The 24543-nt window shown below is 46.6% G+C and overlaps 1 protein-coding gene across 6 annotated transcripts in view; it reads left to right on the top strand.

Moving 5' to 3' along the window:
• Positions 1-24024, top strand: part of sytl5 (synaptotagmin-like 5) — a 48839-nt gene extending 24815 nt beyond the window's left edge. Inside the window, exons 3-18 of one of the 6 annotated variants that reach the window (XM_030112552.1) lie at positions 32-256; positions 2806-2918; positions 3420-3537; positions 4979-5122; positions 5210-5312; positions 5414-5522; positions 7643-7743; positions 8200-8295; positions 12093-12158; positions 15483-15661; positions 15884-15986; positions 16084-16245; positions 16406-16514; positions 19254-19392; positions 19994-20202; positions 21412-24024. In XM_030112552.1, coding sequence (XP_029968412.1) covers positions 32-256; positions 2806-2918; positions 3420-3537; positions 4979-5122; positions 5210-5312; positions 5414-5522; positions 7643-7743; positions 8200-8295; positions 12093-12158; positions 15483-15661; positions 15884-15986; positions 16084-16245; positions 16406-16514; positions 19254-19392; positions 19994-20202; positions 21412-21554 — 2119 coding nt within the window. In that variant the 3' untranslated portion in view covers positions 21555-24024. Of the gene's footprint in view, positions 1-31; positions 257-2805; positions 2919-3419; positions 3538-4978; positions 5123-5209; positions 5319-5413; positions 5523-7642; positions 7744-8199; positions 8296-12092; positions 12159-15482; positions 15662-15883; positions 15987-16083; positions 16246-16402; positions 16515-19253; positions 19393-19993; positions 20203-21411 lie in introns of all 6 variants that reach the window. The other 5 variants (XM_030112549.1, XM_030112548.1, XM_030112547.1 and 2 more) reach the window with 5 other exon arrangements.
• Positions 24025-24543: the final 519 nt, after the last annotated feature.

Genomic DNA, 24543 nt, shown 5'->3' with positions numbered 1-24543 from the left:
CTCGTCCTCTCCCCGTGTTCCGTCCCCGCAGGAAGCTGAAGAATGAGCTGCTGGAGATCAAACGGAAAGGCTCCCGCCGGACTCAGGAGCGGGCGGAGCGCGGCGAGCGGCAGTGCGCTCGCTGCCTCAAGACCCTGGGCCTGCTCTTCGACCGGGGGGATGTCTGTGAGGAGTGCCAGCTGCGCGTCTGCGGCGAGTGCCGCGTCTCCAACCCCGGCTCACGCCAGTGGAGGTGCAGCGTCTGCGCCAAGATCTCGTGAGTGTGGCGCCGGATCGGAGGGCTGAACTCCAGACGGGCTCCTAGTGGGATTGATAGCGCCGCATCTGTCTGCATTTTCCACACCTGTTCACGCACTGAGAGCTCTCACTCAGTGTATCCCGCCAGATGTTGGTGAAGCGTTCAGTCTCCCAGGTCTTCTCTGGCTCCTCGGCGGATCTTATTATGGCTTTCTTTGACATTTGCTGATCTAATTTTGGCAGCCTGAGAGCAGATGGAGCTCCTGGCCTCGCTGTGATCTGTGGCACACAAAAACAACCAGCTCATCTCAGCGTACAATGATAAAACATTCACACACTTATAGAAATGCATGTCTTTCCACTGTGGGAGGAAACTGAATAAAGTCGAAGCAAACAGGGAGAACATGCAAACTCCACATGGAAAGGTGCTGAAACAGGAATCCAAGGAGTGTAATATCAATGAATGATCGTTTTCAAAAGTAAAATTAGCTCCAGCCAAAGAGCGTTGGATTTGCCAGATCTCGCCTCTCGGTCTGGTTTCGCGTCCCGTGGTCGTCTCCGGCTGCGGTGTGATTTATCAGCGCCGCGCCGTGATGCATCTCTCCTCTCTGACCGAGGCTATTTCTGACCACCGTGCATCTGCGATAAGTTACGATGACAACCACCAAGCGTGAGCCGTCATCCTCAGCCGCAGTGCTTTGTGATGGCATTTATAGCCCCGAGCCTTTAATATGAGTCCTGTTGATTTCACTTTACAGCACAATAATAAAATACGATTCATGTCTAATGTAACTTCATATCATTTATCTGGCATAATGTGCCAACAAAATGATGAGGAGGAGACATCACGTCACCATAAAAGACACAAAGCAACCATAATGAACCACAAAGAAGACACAGTTTGATCAATGAAGATAGCTATAAGTGGCTTACAAAACAACCACAAACATCAAAAATCACCATAAAGAAGAAACAAATCCCGGCACAGAGACGCGCAGAGGACCAGAGTTAACCTGACTGAATCACAAAATGACCACAAGGCAGCAAAAACAGAAGATGAGACAGAAAGCCACAATCAGTGACTAACAGTGACACAATGCAACCACAAAATGACCACAGAGTAAAAGAAAACAGCAACAAAGAGACGCAGAATAGACAATAAAAGAAAAACACAGCAGGCACAAACTGAACGGGAGGCAGAAATGAACTTCAATGTGACATGAAATTGATCACAAAGAAGCATAAATTTACCCCAGATAGGCACAAAATGACCACAAGGACAATAAACAGATAATAAAGTAACACAAAAAACACAGAGAGGATGTAAAACAAACTCCCAGCACCACAAAAATGCAAAATTTAAGAAGCATAAAACAATGAAGTGAATGTAATGTAATAAAGTACATCCTCACAAACATGCATTTATGACTGGAGGACGAAATCACCAGAGAGACTGAGAACAACAGCAGATGTGAGGACAGACTTGAGCCGATAGTTCAGGGGTGGCTTCCTGCTCCGTGTCCATGATGAGCTGCTCTCAGCGAACAGCTGCTGGAAATACCACGAAACCAAGCAGCCACACTGCCACAGCTTCAGTTCAAACTAAACATGAACCAAGGACCTTTTTTCTTTTCCTCTAGATTTGGACGATTACAACAGGAACCCTGAATTTGAATTAAAGGAGCGTCTTATAGAAACCTGTCTTCACGGAGGTCGTGAGGTCGGCTTCAGTATTGAGAAAGTTTTTTCTAACATTTTTATCAGTTCTTGTGACTTTAAAAGTTCACATATAGCCAGTTTACATGTATTGATTTTCTTCGGTTCAGTTGGTCGGAGCGGACTCGAAACTTTCTCCATTTTTGCCCACAAGCATTGTTCCTGTTTTAGACAAGAAATAAATCAATTATACGAGTAAAGAAAGTTTTGGTTGACTGACTGGTGATAATGTGACTGAGGCCACATTGAAGTGTGAGCAGAGTGAAACTTCTGCCAGCTGCTCTCTTCCCTCCCACATGTTGGACCCTTCACCTGCAGAAAAACTAACTGAAACACAAGCAGGAGGAGATGCATGAAACTTTTTAATCATGGAATAACTCAGGACGATGCACTCCTGCAGTGTTGTGAATCCGCTGGAGCTCTCTGATATATTGAGGGGAAACCATAACGGCAGCTTTACAGTAGTCAAGACAAGCGCCCGGATTAGCTTCTCTAAATCCTGTGAAGACATTAGTCCTTTAATCCTTATGTTCTTTAGACGACTGATAATAAACTGTCTCTGATTGTTTTATTGCAGCTGCTCAGACTCCATGATCACTGCTCTTTAATCTCGTCTCTGCAGCTCCAGAACTACGATGCTGGTTTTATGTTTTTGTTAATTTGACGGCCACCATAAAACATAGAACCTCTACCTCAAACCGCAAACTGCACCAGAGGTACTGCAGCTCTCGTAGAGAAGGACGCTGAGTGTGTGTGTGTGTGTGTGTGTGTGTGTGTGTGTGTGTGTGTGTGTGTGTGTGTGTGTGTGTGTGTGTGTGTGTGTGTGTGTGTGTGTGTGTGTGTGTGCCGCAGGGAGCTGAAGGTGGTGACCGGAGAGTGGTTCCTGGAGGAGCGGTCCAAGCGCTTCGAGCAGAAGGTGCCGAGCGGCGACGTGATCAAGCAGACCATCCTCAGCAGCCCCCTGCGTGAGTCAGACCGCTAATGTGTTCCACGCCGCAGGGGCTGCACGGCCGCCATCACAAACGCTGGGATAACGGCATGTCAGGGACATTACGGCGCAGGAAACGCGCTGAATTTTTCCTTTCTCGTTAATCCCTCCATACTCACTCCATCCAGGGGAGGAGCTGCAGATAATTGAAGCTAACATTGGGTACAATGCTGGGAGCAGCTCGTTTTCCCTTATAATTTTCAAATTGATGATTTAAAAGCATAAAATTGAATTCCTGAATCACATCCTGGTCCCCTATGTCAGCTCAAGATTTTTGAGAATCATTTCAAAATTGACTCCCAAACAATGCAAAGTATTGAGCAGGACTGAAACCGACGAGCCGGTAGCTCTGATTCTGATGAACCACCCTGGGACTGTGTTTCCAGGTTTGATATTTAATGATACAGCGCACCATCATCTACTGCATCAGTGCAGCTGGAAATATTTTCTTACATTTCTCATGTTTTTTGAACAAAAGCCCCAGAAGAGAAGCCGCCGGAGGACCAGCCAGCTCTGTCTGAGCCAGAGAAACCCGAAGCGCCGCGATCCACCAGGAGCGCGCTGCACAGCGTCATCGACGGCGCCCGCAGGAAAGGGTGAGCAGATAACTGACGGCGGCGCCGCAGCGGCCGTTTACCTGCTGAGCTGCTGGTGGTGAAATGTGCAGGAAGCTGAGGACGGGGAATCATCAGCGTGATTCTGAGTGAGAGTGTTGTACAGATCAAGAGGAGGCTGCTTTGCCGTTCTTTTTCATGGAGCCTGAAGACATTTGGTATCACAGTAATTGGACTGTGGCTGTAACATCACACCTCATCTCAGCTTCCGTCTGACGGCTGCTCAAGACAAAAACAGCGCAGCTCTGCTCATCTGCAGATGTCAGGAGGGCTGAAAGACTTTCATCCCGCTGCTTCAGCTTCAGCTTCACAGGAAGCTGTTATTGTTTGATGGGATCACTGCCTGCTGAGCCCTGGAAGTCATCAGACTTTTATAGTCCAGCTGTGAATATTTGTACAGTTCTTTTTGTTTTGATGCTCTGAAGTTGAATATTTGAACACACATTTTGAAAAGTCACAAAATGACTGGTGCAGATTCAACACCTCCAAAAAATACAACTTTAGAAATCACAGCACAAATGGAAAAAGACACAATGAAGTAGAAAATACAAAACCCACAACATGAATACAAAAGTCTGATCAGGAGTACAGATGCATTTGACTTTTCCGAGGCTTCAGCAGCGTGAGTTTGCGATTGCAGTCACACTCACAGTGATTTCCGCCATGCAACACGTCCAGTCTGTCCATTCAACCCCCACTCGACCAGCTCAGCCACAACACAAATCCAGCGGCCACAGCGGGAATGCTGAAGTTACACGACCGTCACAGAGGCTCACAGCTGCTGCTCATATTGGCTGTTTTGGTATTTTTTACCCTTCTTGACTCTTCTAGATGTTTCAGCATTTCTGACCAACAAACCAACAATGATTGAAAGTCTTGCTACTTATTTTATTGACACAAACCCCTCACGTAAAATATCCGGTACAGATCATTTCAGTGTTGTCTCAGCAGTAAGATGCTCCTGTAGCGACCGAGCGGCTCCCGGCAGAGCCGCACTGACGGTCCTGACCGAGAAGGTCTGTCTTCACCACGGCGGACGGCAGCTTGTGTGTGTGTGTGTGTGTGTGTGTGTGTGTGTGTGTGTGTGTATGGGTTTTTCTATGCTTGTGGGGACCAAATGTCCCCACAAGGATAGGAAAGCCTGGCACGATGTGCATCGTGGGGACATTTTTTGGGTCCTAATGAGGGGAAACAGTGTTTTCTTGGCCATGTTGTTGTTACTGAAAAAAGTCAAAGGTCAAAAACATTTCTTTAGGGCTACGCTTTGTTTTGGTGTGGGTTAGGGTTAGGGTAAGGGTCAGGGTTAGGGGCTAGACATGAATGGGAGTCAATGGAAGGTCCCCACAAGGATAGAAATACGAGACTGTGTGTGTGTGTGTGTGTGTGTGTGTGTGTGTGTGTGTGTGTGTGTGTGTGTGTGCAGAAGGATGAAGATGGATAAAAAGGCCAGCCGGCCAAACCTGAAGCCGCAGAACGGAGTGGACGGCGTCAGCGTGAAGTCTGCCTCCGACGGAGACGGCGGAAGCCTCCGGAGCGCTCGCTCCGCTCCGAGTCCTCGTTCCAACAGGTGTCGGAGCAGAGCGCGGCCTTTACCTGCAGGGTGCGTCGGACGGGAGGAGGCTGACGCTGTTCTCTGGGTTTCGTCTGCCTGCAGAGGTGGGGCGGCGGCTCTGGAGTCCTCCGGTTTGCCCGCGGTGCCCAACAACCTGCGAGCCCAAACCCCGGACAAGCCGTCCACTCCCAGCAGCAGCCGGAGGGTCAGGGTCAGCGACCCACACACACACACACACACACACACACACACCGGCCCCGGGCGTCAGAACACCACAGACTAACACGGGACTGTTTGTGGACGCAGCCCGACGGCGCGGAGAGCGTGGCCAGCTTACGCTCCAGCGACGGCGCGTCTGAGAGGAAAGACGGCGGCGCCCCGTCCATCTCGGTGTCCCGGGCCTCCGTCTCATCGGGTCTGTCGCTCCTGTTTTTTCTTTTGCCCTCCTCCCACGGTGAAGTGGCTGAGTGCGGTTTCACAGCTTGGCAGTTCACACACAAACATTTGGGCGTCTGACTCACAGTTTCAGGAAGTGTTAGAGGCGGCGGATCACATCAGAGGCGACGCTCAGCAGTGGAGCGTCGCCTCTGTGGGCCGATGAAACAACACTCAGCAGCTCCGCCTGCGAAGCACCTCACAAAGAGGGGAGCTGCTGCTTCTGTTCACGTCGTAACTCCCTCACCGCTGTTGACCGCCTCGTTCATCTGCTGACCTCTCCTCATTCTTTAAGCATGTTGCTCTGCGCGCCGTCCTTCCCGGTGTCGGATCGATTATCCCTGCCCGGAACCGCTTCTGAGAAGCGACGCTGGAGGAGCTTTGATTAGCATCATCAGCTGTTGAGCAGCTGCCAGACACACGGCCAGTAATGTGGAGACTTTTTGTCTGTCTTTTAAGTAAGATGACATTTTTTGTGTTGCGCAAAAACAACAAACCCAGCGCCGTGCAGCCATCAGGAAAACAACAACAGCATCATCCAAAGTGCATCGCTGCATCGTACAGCTTTAGAGGGATGAGTTTAGGGGGAAAAGTGAAGTGAAGGAGTGACAGCGGCAGCCCCGATTCACTGCTGCTCGTCTCTCTAACCGGTGTGACGGACGATCAGGAGAATGCTGTTTCAGACTGCAGCTTCCTGTCTGAATCTCCTCCAGTCGATTCCTCCCATCACTCATGAACGAGATCCAGAGATACCTGAGCTCCATCCAGCTCCACATCTCCACCGTGCAGTTCATGAGACACTGAAACGGGGACGGAAATGTGAAATCAAGGGCTTTAATATAAAATAATGGCTTTATTTGAGTCCTCGGCTGATTCCCGCTGATTTTCACCACTTTCTGATGGTTACCTTCTCCTGCATCTGGTTGTTTCACACTGTGGTACATTTAGACACACACACACACACACACACACACACACACACACACACACACACACACACACAGAAGCGATCAAACATACACATATTAACGGTGAAAACATTCACAGGTCACAGACACTTTCTCAAACGTTTACAAATCAAGATGTGTTTAGAAAATGAAAAGAAACATTATTAGCTGAATTTTCCCCACTCGTACACACAGTTTCATGTTATTTTATCATTAAATTTAAACGTTTACTGTACTTTATCATATCATGTTATATTTTAGTGGAAACGGCACCATTTCTTCTGTTTCCTGTTGAGAACAGGAAACAGAAGCGCCTGGAGCGCTGCTAATAAGCACAGATGACATATGAACCCCAAGAGCCTGATGCACTGAAAGCAATGTGATATTACACACACACACACACACACACACACACACACACACTTGAAGGTGATCAGCCAAAAGGTTACGCTGAGAACTGGACGGATGCTGAAAATAACACACTGTCTTGTTTCACACATTTCCCTCATGAATATTTGGTGTGTGTTCCAGATCGCGCAAAAATACTGGTGGGAGTTATGCTAATAGATTAATATATATATTTGCGTGCATCATTCGCAAAATGCACACAAAGTGAAAGCATGGTGTGTGTGTGTGTGTGTGTGTGTGTGTGCATGTGTGTGTGTGCAATCTACAGATTCTTAGTAAATCAGGCCCCGAGAAACAAGCTCTGCGTCCCAGCAGGGAGTTTTTTAATGAATCGCTCGCTGCTTGTTTGTGTAGCAGTCGGGTAGACAGTCAGTGCTCAGGTTCAGGCTCAGGTGCAGGTTCAGGCTCAGGTTCAGGTTCAGGTTCAGGTTCAGGTTCAGGTTCAGGCTCAGGTTCAGGTTCAGGTTCAGGTTCAGGTTCAGGTTCAGGTTCAGGTTCAGGTTCAGGTTCAGGTTCAGGAGCTGTATCCAATGTGAAACATGTGCCAAGTCGAGCGTCCAGCCAAACCTCTGTGGCTCGATCCTGCTGTGAAATCCCTCATCGCTTCCAGGAAGCCACAACAGGAAGTAGAAGAGAGAAAAGTCTCAGAAAGTTGTAGTTCGTCGCCGTGCTCGGTGTTCCAGCCCGTCTGCTCCTATGTGGCACAAAACTAAAGACGAGGCTTTTCCTTCACTTCCTGCTCCAGATCACAGCCGCTCGGAGATGGACCTGTCCGCCCCCGGGTCTGAGCCCAGCGACGACGCCCTCAGCCTCAGAAGCCGCTCCGTTCCCGGACTCAACGAAACGGTAAGAGCACCACCCACCCCTCCGTCCGCCCCCCGCCTCCCGCCTCCGCTGCTGCCTCCGCTGCTCCAGTGCTTCACTTCTGCAGCAAATTCACCCTGATGGCTCTGAAAACTGGGAGTGTGCTTTCACCTCCTGTAAATCCACGTCGGCGTCGGGTGTGACTGCATGAGGCCCGGCATCCGTGGATCTGTGGGCTGGTGAAGTGGTGAAGTGGACAGGAGGTGTCAGATGTGGGCCTGAATGTTAATTCCTCTTCAGAGCTCACTTCAAAGAGCATGACGACCATCTAAACGCCTGTGGGCTGGGAACAGGCGGCGCTGCCTCGTCTCTGTTTGTTTGTTTGTTTCCCCTCTACGATTCTGACTGAACTCCACTCGTGGTTCAGTTTGCAGAGCAGATTGAAATCCCCGGTCGGTAGTCCAGTGTTTACTCAGACGAGACGGTTTTCACCTGCAGGAGTTTTCTGACGACGACGCCGAGGAAGACATCGACGCCCTGATGTCGGCCCACAGCCAGTCCCCCGGCCGGCGCCTCAGCAGCGCCGTGTCCACGGTGAGGTCCGCACCCACATTTACCCAGAAGTCCACGTGCTCGTATAGAGGACTGCATGCCTCCTGCACACACACACACACACACACACATAAAGTCACCTCCTGATGCAGGAGTGTGTGTTTCAGTGTTGACAGTGTAAATATGTTGTGAGGCGTCGGGTCACGAACGCCTCGAGCGCCGTGAAACATTTACATAAACTGACTTCGCTCAGCTGTAGTAAGGTGATGTGAAGAGAAGAGCTTCTGGTTTTTGGTTTTTGTCAGTGAGCATAATGTTGCTTTGTGTGAGTTAATGAAGCAAATGTCTCGGGTTCTGTGCAGAAAATAAATCTGTAATATTGATTCCGATGGTGAGATTTGAAGCGTTGCGGTTTTTCGGGCAGATTTTGAGATCTCTCCCTCATACATTATTCACCTGTATTAACTTAAAGCCAGACACAGACCTGCAGATATTATCCGGCGCTGCCCTTTCTCACACACACACACACACACACACACACACACACACACACACACACACACACATTCAGCTCACAAAGGAACATCTTCTCATCTCAGACACGTTCTCCGTCTGTAAAAAACACCCGGTCCGGATGTGATGGAGGTGGAGCGAGAGGTGGAGCGTGATGAGAACAAGGCTGTATTTCATCAGAAAGTCTCAGAGAAAGACTTGACCAACTAAACTCCACTCCTTGTCTTTTTGGACGTTTATATGTTCTTCTTCCTCTGAAGCGCAGTTGGCTGTGTTTTCATCAGGGAGGCGTGAATCAGGTTAGCTATTAGGACACATTTTATTAATTCAGTTTAAGTGAGGGATGAGCTGTGATAAACGGATAAAATGAGGATTAGAAGCAGAAGAATGAGGCACATTTAGACGCCAAATCAAGCCGTAAATGGATTCGGTGTTGTTCTCCGCTTATTGGCTTTAGATCAAACTGAACGCCGCCAGAGTGTTGGATTTCTCGGCGTGTCTGCTCATCCCGCTCTCTGTAAATACGGAACATATTTACCTCAAAGTCTTCAGAAAAGGCCATCTTTTTGTTTGCAGATGGTTGTGCTGCCAGCCATCCAGCTTTCCCACATGTTTCTGTGCTGCTTTGCTTTGGATTCTCCGATGTTTATTATGGAGCAGATGGTCACAGTCAAAGAAACCCATTCATAAGTCCTCCACGGCAAGAAGCTGCGTTTTCTATCAGCAATGTGTCTTTTCAGAGCTCCGCTCTGACGCAGGATAATCCAGCTTCTGAGCAAACACTGTTTCATTCTGAGGGTTCCCTCTTTTTCTGAAGTAACTCCTCTGTCCCATTTCCTCCTTCTGTGTCGAACAGTCCAGAACGTAGACGGACACAGGAGGATGTTTGTGACATTTTCAAGTTTCAAATGAAGAATCTACTCCTCATAATTCACCTGCACTCCACAGGGATGAAAAAACAAGAGTTTTCTGTCCTGTTTCTTTACTTTGAGCCCATGTCTAACCCTCGCAATTTAAAAAACTAATGGACAGCCCTCCATGTAGTAATCAGGATTAATGTGATTAAAACTGACAGCATTATATAATTCTAAACAGCTGATGTTTGCTGGAGTAGCATCTCCTTTAATCTGAGCTTCTCTGAATCCTGATCGTGACTCCGTTTTCTTCATGAATAAGTCACATTTAGATTATAGAGCATCTTCCGCCAATCCGCTGTGACTACAGCTGAACTTAATGAGTGATCTCCACTGATTCACCACATTTCAATAACAAAACAGTGCAGTTGCTGCACACAGACCGAACGAACTGGAGAAGCAACTCTGCTTCTTTAGAACAATAAATAAAGTACTAATTATCAGTTATTTGAACAAAACTTGTGACCCTTTTTTTTCCCTTTGACCTGAATTCCCGTGTTTACTCGTGACTCGGTGAAGTGTTTCCTGAAACGTCCCCCTCAGCCGACGAGAGAGCAGCTCTCTGGTTAATCCAGTTATTCAAATAGCAGCAGTGCTTACTCCAGGCCGACGTCAGGCCTCCGATCGTGTTTCCCCGCTGGCTGCGCCTGAGCCTTAATGAGAGAGTAATCTGAGACCAGGCGAGCGTCCGTCATGGCGGCGAATGGGAGCGGAGGGAGGCCGTGATTATGCAGACCGTCCAGCCTTTCACTCTTTTTTTTTTTTTCTCTTTAATGCACTCTGCTCATTGTGGTATGAATCACGGTGTGGCGGCGGGCGTCGATAATGGCAGCACAGATAGCGTGGCGTTAATGGCGTTTACTTATCGGTGCTGCTTTCATTATCTGTTGGTTATTTTTCAAGGGTTTCATTGAGCTCGTGTTCTTTCCTGTTTCATTTATATGCAGTTTATGCTCTGCTGTGTTTCATACGTCATTTGATCGTCTTGGTGATCGTACGTTGATGAGTGAACTCTCGTCTCTGAACAGACAAATCTGTGGAACTGTCAACAGAGCGGCTGAGACTCTTCACTAGAGCGTAACCCTCTGTTTTATCAGTTGTGGGTTATAAGCCGGCTGCAATATTTAGTCATTTTTCTGTTCACCTGTCGCCACTAAACAAGATCAGGTAGGATCCAATTAACTCGACTAATGAAGTGACACACTGCACTCTTACACTGCTGTGCAATAGTAACATTAGGGATATTAAATAATATTAAATAATATTAAATAATATTAAATAATATTAAATAATATTAAATAAACATGCACTTTCCACTTGAGCAAGCAGGTTATCCAGTAAACTGGACAATTTTTCAGGTTGACACTCAAAGCTCCGTAGAGCTTTTAAATGAAGGAAAAACAGCTGATCCTCTGCAAAACACTGAGTCAAAATGATTCAGGCTGAAACGTTCGATGGTTAAAATCCGTGATGCTGAAAATCCTTCAACACGCCGTTGAAAGTGGCTTGAAGTCAGAGTAGTGACTCCACGTTCCGTATCGACGGCATTATCGTGGACAGAAGCTCAGTGAAGTGCGGTCGGAGCGTCAGCCGTAAACCACAGAGGAAGAGAATCAGAGCAGCGTGAACGTCGATGGAAAGGAGACACGTGATAGACGAATGTTGAACTTCCAATGCAAACCTCTTTTCTAGAGTTTTAACTGAACTGTTTTCCATCTTGACACTGATTTCATCTACTGGGTCGGAGCTCTCACGCCAGTCTGTAAATCCTGTTTCATGAGCCTTTCTGAGGAGTTTGCATGTTCTCCATGAGCGTGTTGCCTCCAGATCCTCTGGTTTCTTCCCGCTGTGCGAAAACATGCTTTTCAGGTTATTTGGCTTTAAATTGTGTGTCCATGTGAGTATGAGTGTGTGTGGTTGTCACCGTTACAGTATTGTCTGTTTCCTCTCTAATGAGTATCTTTAGATGTATGCTGTTATACTCCTGATTTCACCTTTATCTGGCTGTAATTATCAGTTTTTTTTCTCGTCTTTCCTCGTGGGCCTCTCTTAAAAGTTGGAATTGTACCGACCTGCATGAAAGGAGCTCCTGGATATTAAGAAAATTTGATGATGGATTGATCACCGTCCAGAAGCAGTGAAACAGCAGGAGAGAGGCGGGATTCGCCACGCTCCTCGCATGTCGACTGCCTCCATGTTGATTTCACAGCTGATTCCAGATGAGTTGTAATCGCTGTGGTTTCCTCTGATAATCGCCATGGCAACCGTGTGTAATGGGGTTTCCTGCTGGAGTCGGGGCCCGCGCCGAGGGTCTGCCTCCATCGATAACACTTCAAAAAGCCCTCCGTCTCTCTTTCTTCTTCTGCTTCTTCTCATCACTGCTTCGTGTCTCTGTCTCTGAAACGAATCCAGTCGTCGACCCCCGGCTCAGAGCGGCGGTGGGGGTACCTCAACGTCCCCGACTCGGACGCTGAGACTGTAAGTCTCCCATCTCTGGGCCTTTGTGCATGCATTTATATTCACCTCTACGCCATGAAGGAGTGGAGGTGCAGCAGCGGCAACGCGCCGGAGCATCAATAATCCATGAAACATTCAATTATATATCCAGATTGATGCTGAATATTCCAGCATGTGAATATATCTGCATGTTGAGGATGTGTTTGTGCACTAATCTCTTTAATGTGGCTCCTCGCATTAAACCCGCCACTCATAACGCAGGAAATGAGCGACAGCAGACTTTCCAGTGATGAACAGCACGGCATGGCTGGACTGGTGGCTTCCTGTACGGCCTTGTTATTATCGCCGGATTACGGCTTGTTGTTGTTTTATTTACAGTCCTGAGCTGCAGCTTTCATGTCTCCCTGCTTCCTGCCAGACCTAATTACCTGCAGTGGTTTTAAAAGATTTAAAGCCTTTTCTTGGTGAAATAGGTTTTGCAGGTGCACGATGGGAGGCAGTAAAATGTGGCCTGCGCTTTATAAGTTTCATAGTAACGTATAAAAAGTTTGCATGAATCGCAGCTTCATTTTGCTTGGTGGCTTTTTAGGATTTTATTAATGTTCCTGTTTTTGTGTTCCATGTCCATTTCATTCACTCTGCTTGCTTTTTGACAGAAGTAGCCTTCATTTTTCTCTGTTTCGTGGTAGAAATGAAAAGGGATTAATAATGTTATGATGTTTTTCTGAGTGAAGCACTCATGCATTCAATTTTTCTTTTTTTTAACAGTTTGAGCCATTAGTCTGTTAAAATAAGCTGTTTGAAGCACTTTGACAGCTCTCATGGGTATTTTCTTCCAGATTCAAAGGCTGAATTTCCCTTTGATTCGGTTTTTAGGCACAACAACATCATTATTTTTAAGACATTTAAAAAGCATGTCGAGCAAGGACCAGAACCGTCCAGCATGTGGAGGCACAGGAAACCTTTATCTCACCAGCTGATTCAGAGGTGGAGAACATCTGCTGCAACCAGCTGGTGTTTCATCATAATAATAAAAAGGAAAAGTTCAGATTAACAAAGTAAACCACAGGCATAAATAACCCAAAGAACACAGGTTTAATATTGATGCTTTCCTTTCTCAATGACTTTCAATGGAAGTCGCATAAAAATATACTTACATGTATGTAATATTTTCTCGTTTGGAACTTTCTTTTAGGTAAGTTATGAAATAAATTCTTTAGGATGAAGTGCTGCAGAGTCTGAGAACTCAGGTTATAATCCTGGGAGCAGACAACTGGCATAAAAGTTAGTCAGGTTGAAAGTGAGTTGAAAGGATTTATGGTTGCAATAAAAAAAACATACAAAAAAAAAAGTGCACACCCAAATAGAGGCCGTGTTTACGCAACGCTGCATTAAGGAGTTTGCATGTTCCATGCAAAACAGCACCCCCTGCAGGCCTTGGGCATAACTGCAGCTTAGTGAAACACTCGTGCCTGTGGCTTGCATCCATGTATGTGCACGGAAGAGGGGAACTCCTTCCTCGCTCTTTTAGTAGCGCTCGAGTAAAATGTAAGTGTCTTCTGCCTGGTGGGTCTGTGCTGGAGCTGCAGTGCTAGAAGCCAGTCTGTTCTCACTTTCTGGAAGAGCCATCCTCAATACTGCTCAGTTGTTGCTCGTTAAGCATCTGGCGGAGTAATGGCGGACAAAACGAAAGCTAAAATTCAGGCCAGCGGGAGAGCACATTACGTCAAAAAATTCTGGTGCCGGACCGGCACTGTGACTTTTAAGTGACAATTTAGCGCTGTTAGCGGTACGAGCAATGAATATGTCAGGGCACATTCTACACATCATTGAATATTTGTAACATATTTATGGTGGAAAATAAGTATTTTAAAGTTGAAAAACTCCTTAATGCAGCTTTAAAAGCTCGTGTCCGGAGTTTTGAGAGAGAGAGGTTTTTTTAATCCAATGTCTCAGGTCCCCCTCCCTCTGCTTTCATGAGCGACCAAGCCACGCCCCTTTAATTGTGCACGCGCATTATCTGTTGGGTGAAAATGAGAGCCTCCGAGTCCTACAGCATCCTCCATGTTGAGCTGTTTACGGTGGATGTTCAGCAGACAGTGGATATATCCGAGGGCGAGCGCGGCGGCTGCTGCAGAGCTAACTCTCCTCTGCTGGGCGAGCGGCCGTGCTCTCTGGCTGCTCCACACTTTGATTGACAGCAGGACAAGGCGGAAGCTCGAAATCTATTGGCTGAAGCTGACCGGCGCTTTTTCGGATAACATGGGGGTCTATGAGACGAAGGCGGGGCTCATAAATACATTTTTATATTGCTTTATGCTAATATTATACTATAGTATCGAACCAGACTGACACATTGAAGCTCTGTTAAAAAACAATTCATACATTGGAAACGAACGGAAACTCCGGACACCAGCTTTAAGTGTTTTTCATTTTGTTGCAAGAGTTTTAAAGTTGAAACTCCCCTGGAAGAACAGTTCAGTTTGCTTCATTAGCTGGTAAAACAAACAACAGCACCTCCTAGTGGCACTGCATGCTAACTGCATTGTTTTCAATGTTTCTGCCATTTCTGTTGTAAGCAGACATTTTCAAAACGTTGATGTCAATCCAAAACTTTTCTGAAACAAATTCGCAAAAGCAATTGGCTTTGATTTGAAAACGGACCTCATTCTATTAATTTTGACGCGTTTTGCCATCAATAAAACTGACCGCAGCACCTAGTCTATCAGACTGACGAGTAAAGAGAGCTGTAAATATCAAAACAGTCGAGAAGTATCTCACTACTGCCACCTAATGCTCAAGAGTGGAATTACTTCATTTTCACATCCTGCCTTTTTTTTACAGTTCTAAAAGGAACTTCTTTGAAAAGCGAGAACGTTCTGAATATAATTCCATGTGTCTTCAGTGTCACTTCATGCTTTCCTTTATGCCTCAGTCCATTCATCCCTGATGGAAATCAAGTTTTTATTCTTCAAAAAGCGGGAAAGCTGTGCCGTTTCTCATCTGATAACGTTTGTGAGTCACTCCTGAAAGGAATTCGTCTTCTCACTCGGGGCGGTAATTTACAGTCTGGTGATCCCTGTTCGCTGGAACACAAATGATACTTCATGTCCTGACAGCCGACAGAATGCATTTCATTTTGTAACGGCATGACACAAACCTCAGTGAGAAGCCTTGGCCGCCGCCGCCACATTTTATTGTCCGTGAAGAGCAGCTTTATTTCTGCCGTATTTCATCAGCTTTGTGTCGCCCTCTTCATCGTCCCGGCCTCTGTTTCCCCCCCCGCCCTCCTCCTCCTCCTCCTCCTCCTCCCCCACCTCCACGTCTCCGGCTTCGGCCTCACAGAGCAGCATAAACAGCATGATGAGCATGTACAGCGAGACCGGTGACTATGGCAACGCCAGGGTGAGCGGCGAGATCCTGCTCAACATCAGCTACAGCTACAAAACCGGCGCCCTCAACGTCCTGGTGAAGGAGTGCCACAACCTGGCAACCGGGGACGAGAGGCGGCAACGCACAGACGCGTGAGAGCGAGCGCAAACACACCACTGGAAAACACACGTCTGCGTCTCTCTCTCTCTCACACACACTCACACACACACACACACACACACACACACATCAAAGCCAGTTATCGTCAGATGTTTTGTCTTCATTGTTGTTTTGCAGTCTGTTAGGAGGAGTGAGGGAGAATAGTGAGTGTTCCCGTCCTGCTGAACTGGGTCACTGTGTGTTTCATTCGGCAGCTACGTGAAGACGTACCTGCTGCCGGACACGTCCCGGCAGAGCAAGAGGAAGACCAGCATCAAGGCCAACACCATCAACCCCGTCTTCAATGAGAATCTGAGGGTTCGTGCATCAAGAAAACATCAGATTGTTGAGCGATCCGAACACACCGTTGGATCATTTGATGAGTTTTTTTGTTTTTGATTATTCTCATTTGTAGTATGTGATCAGCCACTCGCAGCTGGAGACACGAACCCTGCAGGTGTCCGTGTGGCACCACGACCGCTTCGGACACAACAGCTTCCTGGGGGAGGTGGAGCTGACCTTTGACTCCTGGGAGTTTGATTCCCAGATGGAGGACTGGTACACTCTGCAGCCGAAGGTGAGAGCCAGAATCAGCATGACTTACTGTTCTTCTTTTTGAGGATGTTGGGTTTTTTTCTGCTGCTAAACATGGCTGACAGGTCTGCACGGGGCAGGAAGCCTGCAGAGATCAACACAGCGTCATTTGTTTCTTCCTGTTGTTCACCTGTTGGCTGCAGATGGAGAGCTGTATGGACTCCACCATGCAGTACAAAGGGGAGCTGACGGTGGTGCTGAAGTACATTCCTGCAGAGAAGAACCTCATGCTGCCTCTGGACCAAGTACAAGGTGCTTTAATATCGACCTTATTGCGCTGTAATTCCTCTCCACTCCTTATTTAGGTGAAATGTCAAGGTGAAATGGAGACAGGTGATTGATCATAGCAGCCGTGATATGAAGGAGTATGTGAAGTTTAGTTAAAATTAAAAAAAAATAAATAAATAAATAAAAAAAAGGAAGTCCAAAACCGTGGTTTTGGAAGCATCCTCAGTAAATTCGAAACGTTTCAACAGCATTTGTCTCCACAGCGTGGGTTTGGTGTAATGACTGACCCACCATTGACTGGCTGATTGCTAACGGGGACATTTTTAACAGCTTCCAACCCAGTTATATCTAAAATTAAATACTTTCTCAAACCATCTGACTGCAGAGAGGCTAAAACACTTTCAGACTTTCCCCGATTTTTTTCCCCAATTACTGCAAAAGCTGCTGCTGTTGGACTGCAGTCCAGCTGTTAGAGAGAGGACATTAAGATCGTCTTCGTCTTTTTGGTTGTGAACCGATCAGCTCTGTGTGCAAGAAGCTGCACGCTCACCTCTACTGCACATCATACCTGCATAATCCAGTTCAGTTAAATTAAAGAAATGAGAGATGGCAGCGTAAACATCACAAAAATCACCGGCCCGTGGGCCGCCAGATTCCAGCCATTGGCCCACAGTATCTTCACGCTGATAATCAGGGTTCATCACAGGAACAGAGTAACGCGCTTCCCTGCAGTAAACCTGGATGAACTGAGTTCATTAACCTTACTGGGCTGACAGTCAGGCTCCTAGTAGAAGAGCTCGACAGGAAACGCAACACTTTTCACAAAGCAGAGTGATACAGAGGAGTGTGACGGTGACGGCCACAGGAGGGATCTGCGCCGACGCTCTGCAGTGCTCCTTGGTGGCAATAATGTCATATAATGTGTCATATAATATATGTGATGTAACTCAGTGTAATTCAGCTGGAAAACGAAGCTCATGTCACCGTTATCTGGCACACTGAAAATACCGTGGTGTTGACACTTATTTAGCCTCATTTTTTTTATAAATTCAAACTTTTTAAAATGCTTTACATATATACATATACATATACACACATATATATATATATATATATATATATATATATATATATATATATATATATATATATATATATATATATATATATATATATATATATATATGTATATCTATATACATATATATATATATATGTATATAGATATTAGGGGTGTAACGATACACAAAAATCTGGGTTGGATACGTACCTCGGTTCTGAGGTCACGGTTCGGTTCGGTTTCGATACAGTAGGGAACAAAATGCAAAACCTCAGTGTTCTTGTTGTTGTCCATGCCTCCCGTGTCCGCCTGTCTGTGTCGGCTGTGCGGCTCATCACGATGCCAACGCTCTTCTCTCCTGCTACATTTGGGCTCAGCTGTGTTCGTTCCAGGCAGCCGCACTGATCCACGCATCCTCCAGAAGCTTCTCCGGCTCTCTAGACTGTTTATCTGCTCCTTTATTTCAGGTTATTTATAGGAAATGAGGCACAGACATTGTCAGGACGTTATCATTTAGTATCAGAGTTTATTTAGCCTTTTTTTTCTGTTTCCGAATCTCGGGGCGGCGCCCGAGCGATTAGATACTTTCACTCAGGATGCGAACTATGGGGGGGCCAGGGGCCAGGGGGGTCTCAGCCCCCCTTGATGAGACATGAGCCCCCCTGAAAACATGATTTGTCAGTACTGTTGTGCACAGCACTGCAAATGGGATTAAACCACCAACCCTGAAGCTGTGTAATTCTGCTCTTCTGTTCACAAAACATATTTCTAATACCTTTCACTGCACCCCTCCACCGTCCCGGACATTTATTCAGTGATTCAGACATTAATGCGAACTGCGGTGCAACCTGGAGCCTGTAACTCCTGTCAGGAAGCGGTTGTGTCTTTCTTTGGTTTTATGAGCTGCTGTATAATATTTGCCAGCTCAGACTCCTGACCATGATGCAGATTAAAGGATAAATCATCCAGCAAAGGTAGCCAGAAATAATAAATTCATTTTGGATTCTTCTGCTCAGTCTGAGCTTATTATAAAATAGATTCAGCTCAGTTACAGGGATTTTCTTGTTTTTTTGTTTTTTTTTAGTATGCACATGATGCCGCTCTGACCCTCACGGCGCCCTTTGATTCATTAATGCTGACAGATTTCCCCCTCGCCACTGCGAGTTAAAAGGTCACCGCTGAAATCTAGAAGGCATCAACATACCTGCAACTTCATTTAGAGGCGATTTGAGCTTCGTTTGACGTCTTGAGCGGAGTTCAGAGTTAATAACCGCAGCAGGAGATCACAGAGGAGATATTTCACACTGTCTGTGCTCCTCGGAGAGACGGCTCGTCGTGTGTGGCTCTTCTTAATTAAAGCACTCACGTGTGGTGCCGCGATTATTTTCATTATTCTGAATGTAATTGGTTGTCAGGTCTGGAAGTCGATACGAGTTACCGGATGAATGTGAAGAGTGAAGCACACCAGTCATGGCTGCTCCGTTTTATTCAGGGGGAAAACACACACATTCAGGAAGGATTATAAGATCCTGTGAGATAAAAATGAGCTAAAGAAAACAACTTCTGGGGTCTGTTCACGTTAGAATTTGGGATGATTTTATTAAACTCCTCACTGAAACAATACGATGCGGCGTAGAGGCCGTAACGAGGCTGAACCTGCACTGGCAGTGATTCTGATGTGTTTCTCCGCCTCGTCGCCACAGTGAAGAAGAGTTTCCTGAGAGGGAAGAAGACGAGCAGCTTCACCCTGCCTAAAGGGGGCATGGTGGAGCTGCTGGTCAAAGGAGCCAAAAACCTGACGGCTGTCAAGTCCGGAGGAACCTCGGACCCGTTCGTCAAAGGGTGACGCTCTCCTCTCATTCTGTCAATTCAATTCAATTCAGCTTTATTTAAACCCAACACAGTCATTTCTAGACATTTTTGCAGAAAAAAAAATAGTTCCACATCATCAATACTGGATTTGATATTCTGACCACTTCAAAAGGCTCATTTTGTGATATTTATGGCTCACATAGAATATAATTATATATGGTATTGCATAAGCTGTTGTTACATCTTTGTATTTGTAGTTAAATTGTTTTTTGGTTTTTTTTATTTGGCTTATTTCTTTTTTTGTTGCTTACAATGTAATCTATCCGTACACTATAGATTTGTTTTTGTGGTTTTGGTTTCATAAGTTTTTACTGTTTTCCTCTTAGTCTCAATTTTTACATTTGTGAGGTTTTTTTTTTTTAACTGCCCTTTATTGTAGTTTTGTGATGGTTTGTTGTGTGTGTGTGTGTGTGTGTAGTTATTTTGTCTTTTCATGATGGTTTCATGTCTATTTTTGGTTTGTTTTGTGTTTCTTTCTCATTTTCAAAGCATCTCTGTACCTTTTGTGTTTTTGTGTTTCGTTTTGTCATTATCATAAGAGGCTTCTTACTTCGGTGCCCCCCTCCCCCAGGTACCTCCTGCCTGACAGCAACAAGTCGACCAAGCACAAGACGGCGGTGGAGCGTCGCACCGTCAACCCGCAGTGGAACCACACCTTCACCTACTGCGGCCTGCAGCCCGGCGACCTCAACAACGTCTGCCTGGAGCTCACCGTGTGGGACAAAGAGGCTCTGGCCAGCAACGTCTTCCTGGGGGGGGTCCGGCTGGGGGCCGGCACGGGTGAGAACACACAGAAAAACAACACACACACACACACACACACACACACACACACACACACACACACATTTTCTTCACTTTAAAGGTCAATGCGACGCTCAGAATTTCAAATGAGGAGCTAAAACCTCTGAAATGCTGCTCGGTCCTTGAAGGGCTGAAGAGCTTTGCTCAGGCTGCAGGGAGGATGCTGAGCTGTGTATCTGGAGGAAGAATTCATCATTGAGTTTTTTTCCTTCTAACTAAACTTTATCTGGACTTTCAGAGTTAAAAACTAAAATCTTGTCACATCTGAACAAAGTCAAATGTTGCCGATGTGATCAGAATGACGTGCTGAGGTGTGTGTTCCTGGAGGTTTATGGGAAAGCGGTGATTCGTTTATGATGCTGAACGAGCAGACTGGAGAGGAAACAGTAACCGCTCCATGTGCAGATCACTTGTGAATGCACAGCGGAGCTGGACTTTGCAACAAAAGGTCATCTCTTATGTCAGCTTGAAACAGGAAACTGAAGCCAGGTTTATGACAGCCAAACCCTCGGGGTTGGGGTCAGGGTTAACCCCCACCCTCCTTACAGTGTGATGGTGTTTTAGATATTCTCTAAGTACCAACTGAGAGCATGTGAGTGTCTGAAGGCTGCTTCCTGCAGGATAATGCATCGTGCCACAAAGCTCCAATCACTCAAAGCCAACATGACGACGATGCTGGACTCCCAGCGCCCCCACAGTCAGCCCATCATAATCCATTACGTCTCCGCTGGGGCGGGCTCAAACTGCAGCTGCACCGTGCCGTCATGTCAGTATCGATCGAAGCCTCTGAGGAATGTTTCCAGCACCTTGTTGAATCGACGGCATGGAGGAAACGAGGTGAAATTAGCTTCTGGCCTGGTGAAGCTGACGCTGTTTCAGCCAAACTGCTGCAGCGGCGTAACAGAGCTGATTCCTCCTCCACATGACAAAGCTAAACCATATTTTAAAGAAAAACACACTGAGTGAACGATGGAAAGTGGGGCCCACTTCTCTGCTTTGGAACATCTTTCCATTATTTAGGAGTGTGATTTTTTTTTTTCCATGAAATTCCTCACAAAACCCCAAGAAGGTTGAGGCAAACAGCGGAGTGGTTTGGACGTCTGGAGCATCGAGAGATCATGAAATACGATCAACACGACTGAGAGGACTGGTGTTCACTTTGTGTCCGTGTCTCCTCGGCTGCAGGCAAGAGCTACGGGAACGAGGTGGACTGGATGGACTCGTACGGGGAAGAGCAGCGGCTGTGGCAGCGCATGATCGAGAACCCAGAAGTCCCTCACGAGTGCACGCTGATGCTGCGGTCCAGCATGCGCAGGCGCAGCACATGAGCCGGACGGACGCGGCGCAGGCCGGCGGCGGGACAGAGGAGAATAACAGAGGGGGGAAGAGATATGGGAAAGAAGTGGGAGTTGGAGGGGCCAAGGAAAATAGAGAAGAGGAAGGAAAAAAAAAAACCTGCCCTCTTCTTTCCCGCTCGATCCTTCTGTCTGCAGCAGCCAGTCATGCCTTACGCTCATCCACGTGTGGCCCTCCGCCGTTAATGGAAGCCACGTGTTGTACCGCCCCGCGAGCACACGCCGGCTCCCGGCGCGTCCGTCCTCGTCTCCGAGGGCCGTTTCTGCATGTAGCCGCGGCCCTGCGCCGCCGTCAGCGACGTGCGAACATTCCCTTTATTAGCGAGCGACGTGAAGCACATGTGACGCTGAGACCCGTCTCCTCATGAAGAGTAGAGTCCCGAGGTGGAAAGTGACCGCTCCTTGTACTGCTCCCATTCTGGCGCTGGGAGGACTCACATGCTGTATAATCACTGAAGAGGCAGCTTTTCTATTCACTTCAGAACATTACAAAGCCTCTGATGATCTTTTCTTTCTGCCTAAACCTTCCTGATTGTAATGAAACTGTCATTACTGGCCTCTCTAGAAAAAAATGATAATGAGACAATCATTACAACTCATAGAAGCAGCAGGACGTTAGAAATATTGAGTAAATTTGGTGAAGTCACTTATCGAAGGTGTGATTTGTGTCATTGTCGATTAATGCACCGAAATCGACTCGAACTAACCAAACTGCCAAAAACTAAACCATCCTGTTCATTTCTTTTCGTCCTAGCCCCTCCAGCATCATGATACCACTTTCTACAATAAGATGGTGCCGTGAGGAAAAAACCAACATTCAATACAAACGTCAGAACAGGGCGTCGCCGATTGCTTCCTGATTGCAAACTGCCAGGAACTGAAGCGCATTGAAATTTGTGCTGCTGTTGTGGGATTCTTAGAAATGATGTAAACAATGATTTACCACGAAACGCCTCCTGTTAACCTTCTCATGTTAGCATAAGGTTTGCCGCTTTGCCTGGAAAAAGCTCCTCTTGCTCGGTTAGCGCACAATGTGACAAATGTGCTGCAAATAACACAAAATTTAGACATCATTTTTTTAACTATAAACCATGAAATAGACCTGATATTCCTTAGTTTTAAAGTTGATTTGATGATAAACAAATGTGTCATAATTAGTGTGACATTTGTTATTTTTCAGCTTTAAATCTTTGAATTACCCTTTAAAAGGTTCCCTTTTGAGAATTTTAGTGAGTGACTTTTAAAGGTTAAGGAGGACTTGAATTGGGCTGTATCAGCTGACGATCCTCCAACTTCTCCTCAAAGGTTGGAGGATTTCCTTCGAGATAACCGGAGGGGCATAAAAGACAATTTTTGACATTTTCTATAAACTTGCATTTGCTTGTGTGGATTTCTGCTGATACTGTGAAATTTCAATTTGACTTTTTGATTAATTTTGTGTTTATTCCTGCACTTCCTTGTTAAAGGTATAGCAATTTGTGTTCAGATCTGTTGCTACTTTGTGTTTTTATGAACTAATTGAAACTAAGAAGTGTGTAGAATGACTCACTGCACCATCTTGTGGTTGAAAGTGGTATTGCAGATGTTAATTGAGCTTTTTCTCGGTTGGTAACTTCAGTGGATTTCTTTAAAATTGGTTATTTTTAACTTAAAAAAAGAAAAAGAAGAAACACATTCACATGTACTGTTAGATTGCATGGATCCTCCGTGACATGAAAAGAACAGTACTCGGATAAAGTTATTTTCCACCCTTGGTTTCATAGGAATAAAAAAAAAAACAAACTGTAGCACAAAAACTAGACAAAGTGCAAACTTAGACTAGCTTCAATGTAAATGAGCCTAACACTGTATCAGTGTGGTCCTAGAAACTGCATGGTATTAGACGAACCCGAGGTAGAAGAACAAAAAAAAAGAGGTGACGATAAAGCACTGATACTGACATCCCTTCACCTGTAGAGGAAGGTGTGATGTGAAGAAGTCCTGCATGTTGAAGAGTGTCGGGGCTCCGAGGCGCGCTGCCTTCATCTCGGGGGGGGGGGTGACCCCTTCCCATCCCTCCAGTAATGAGCGGGAGAGAGTCAGACAGCGACCTGGCCTCTGTGGCCTGGAGGGGGCGCTCCGCCAGACTCCGTCCTGAGATGAATCACTTCACAGAAGCAGTTCTCCAGTCGAACCGACCAGTTTTCCTGTGGAATGCCAATGTTTGGTCCTTGGCAAAGCGGTGTGCTGCGAGCCGCCCAAAGCGGCGGCGGCGGCGGCGGTGCGGCGCCGCGTGTCCGACGAGCTGCAGCGATGCCCGATCACTGAAGGAGCTCTTGGTGTGCAGCATGTACTTTCTCTGTTGTGTCTGGTTTCAAAGCATCAATATCACATTTTTCAAGCATATTTTGTCCCAAATGTGTAACGAGAATATTTTGAAATAAACACATCTTTCCATAGACTGGATGTCGACTTTGTTTTTGTTGTGGTGGGAGAAGAGAGCCGTGATCACACGGGGGGGGTTTCTTTACCTATTTTTTGGCCTCCAGTACTCCAGTACCCAGACTGTTTCAGTCGTATCTTTTCAAACGGTCTTCTATATGATCGTTGATCCTTTCCACACTGCTGCTTGCAGCTCCGTCCTTCATGAAATATATCTACCGAGGGTCAGAGCCTCTACTGTCTGATACGAGCGGCGCCCGGGGAAGGCTGTCAGAAAAGTTGTCTCAGTGGCTTCATAGAGTGTGGACTGCGTGGAGACGCGGCAGAGGACGCTCGCTCGGGGATTCTGGACGATGCTGGAAATCCTCCTCCGCTGGACGGAGGAGCGCTGCAGCCAGCGGATCGTCTCAGTCCTTCACAGGATCCTTTGCTCCCCCGAGCGCTGCGCTGCCTTCCCACCAGACGCAAGGACAGGTTTTTCTTGAAAGAAAATGATCATTTATATTAAATTACCTCCATGAGGAGGTTTTGTGCTGTGAAT

The sequence above is a fragment of the Salarias fasciatus genome, chromosome 16 (assembly GCF_902148845.1).
Source record: "Salarias fasciatus chromosome 16, fSalaFa1.1, whole genome shotgun sequence".
Classification (NCBI taxonomy): Eukaryota; Metazoa; Chordata; class Actinopteri; order Blenniiformes; family Blenniidae; genus Salarias; species Salarias fasciatus.
The sequence above is the reverse complement of the archived record's forward strand: the minus strand, read 5'-3'. Positions and strand labels throughout refer to the sequence as shown.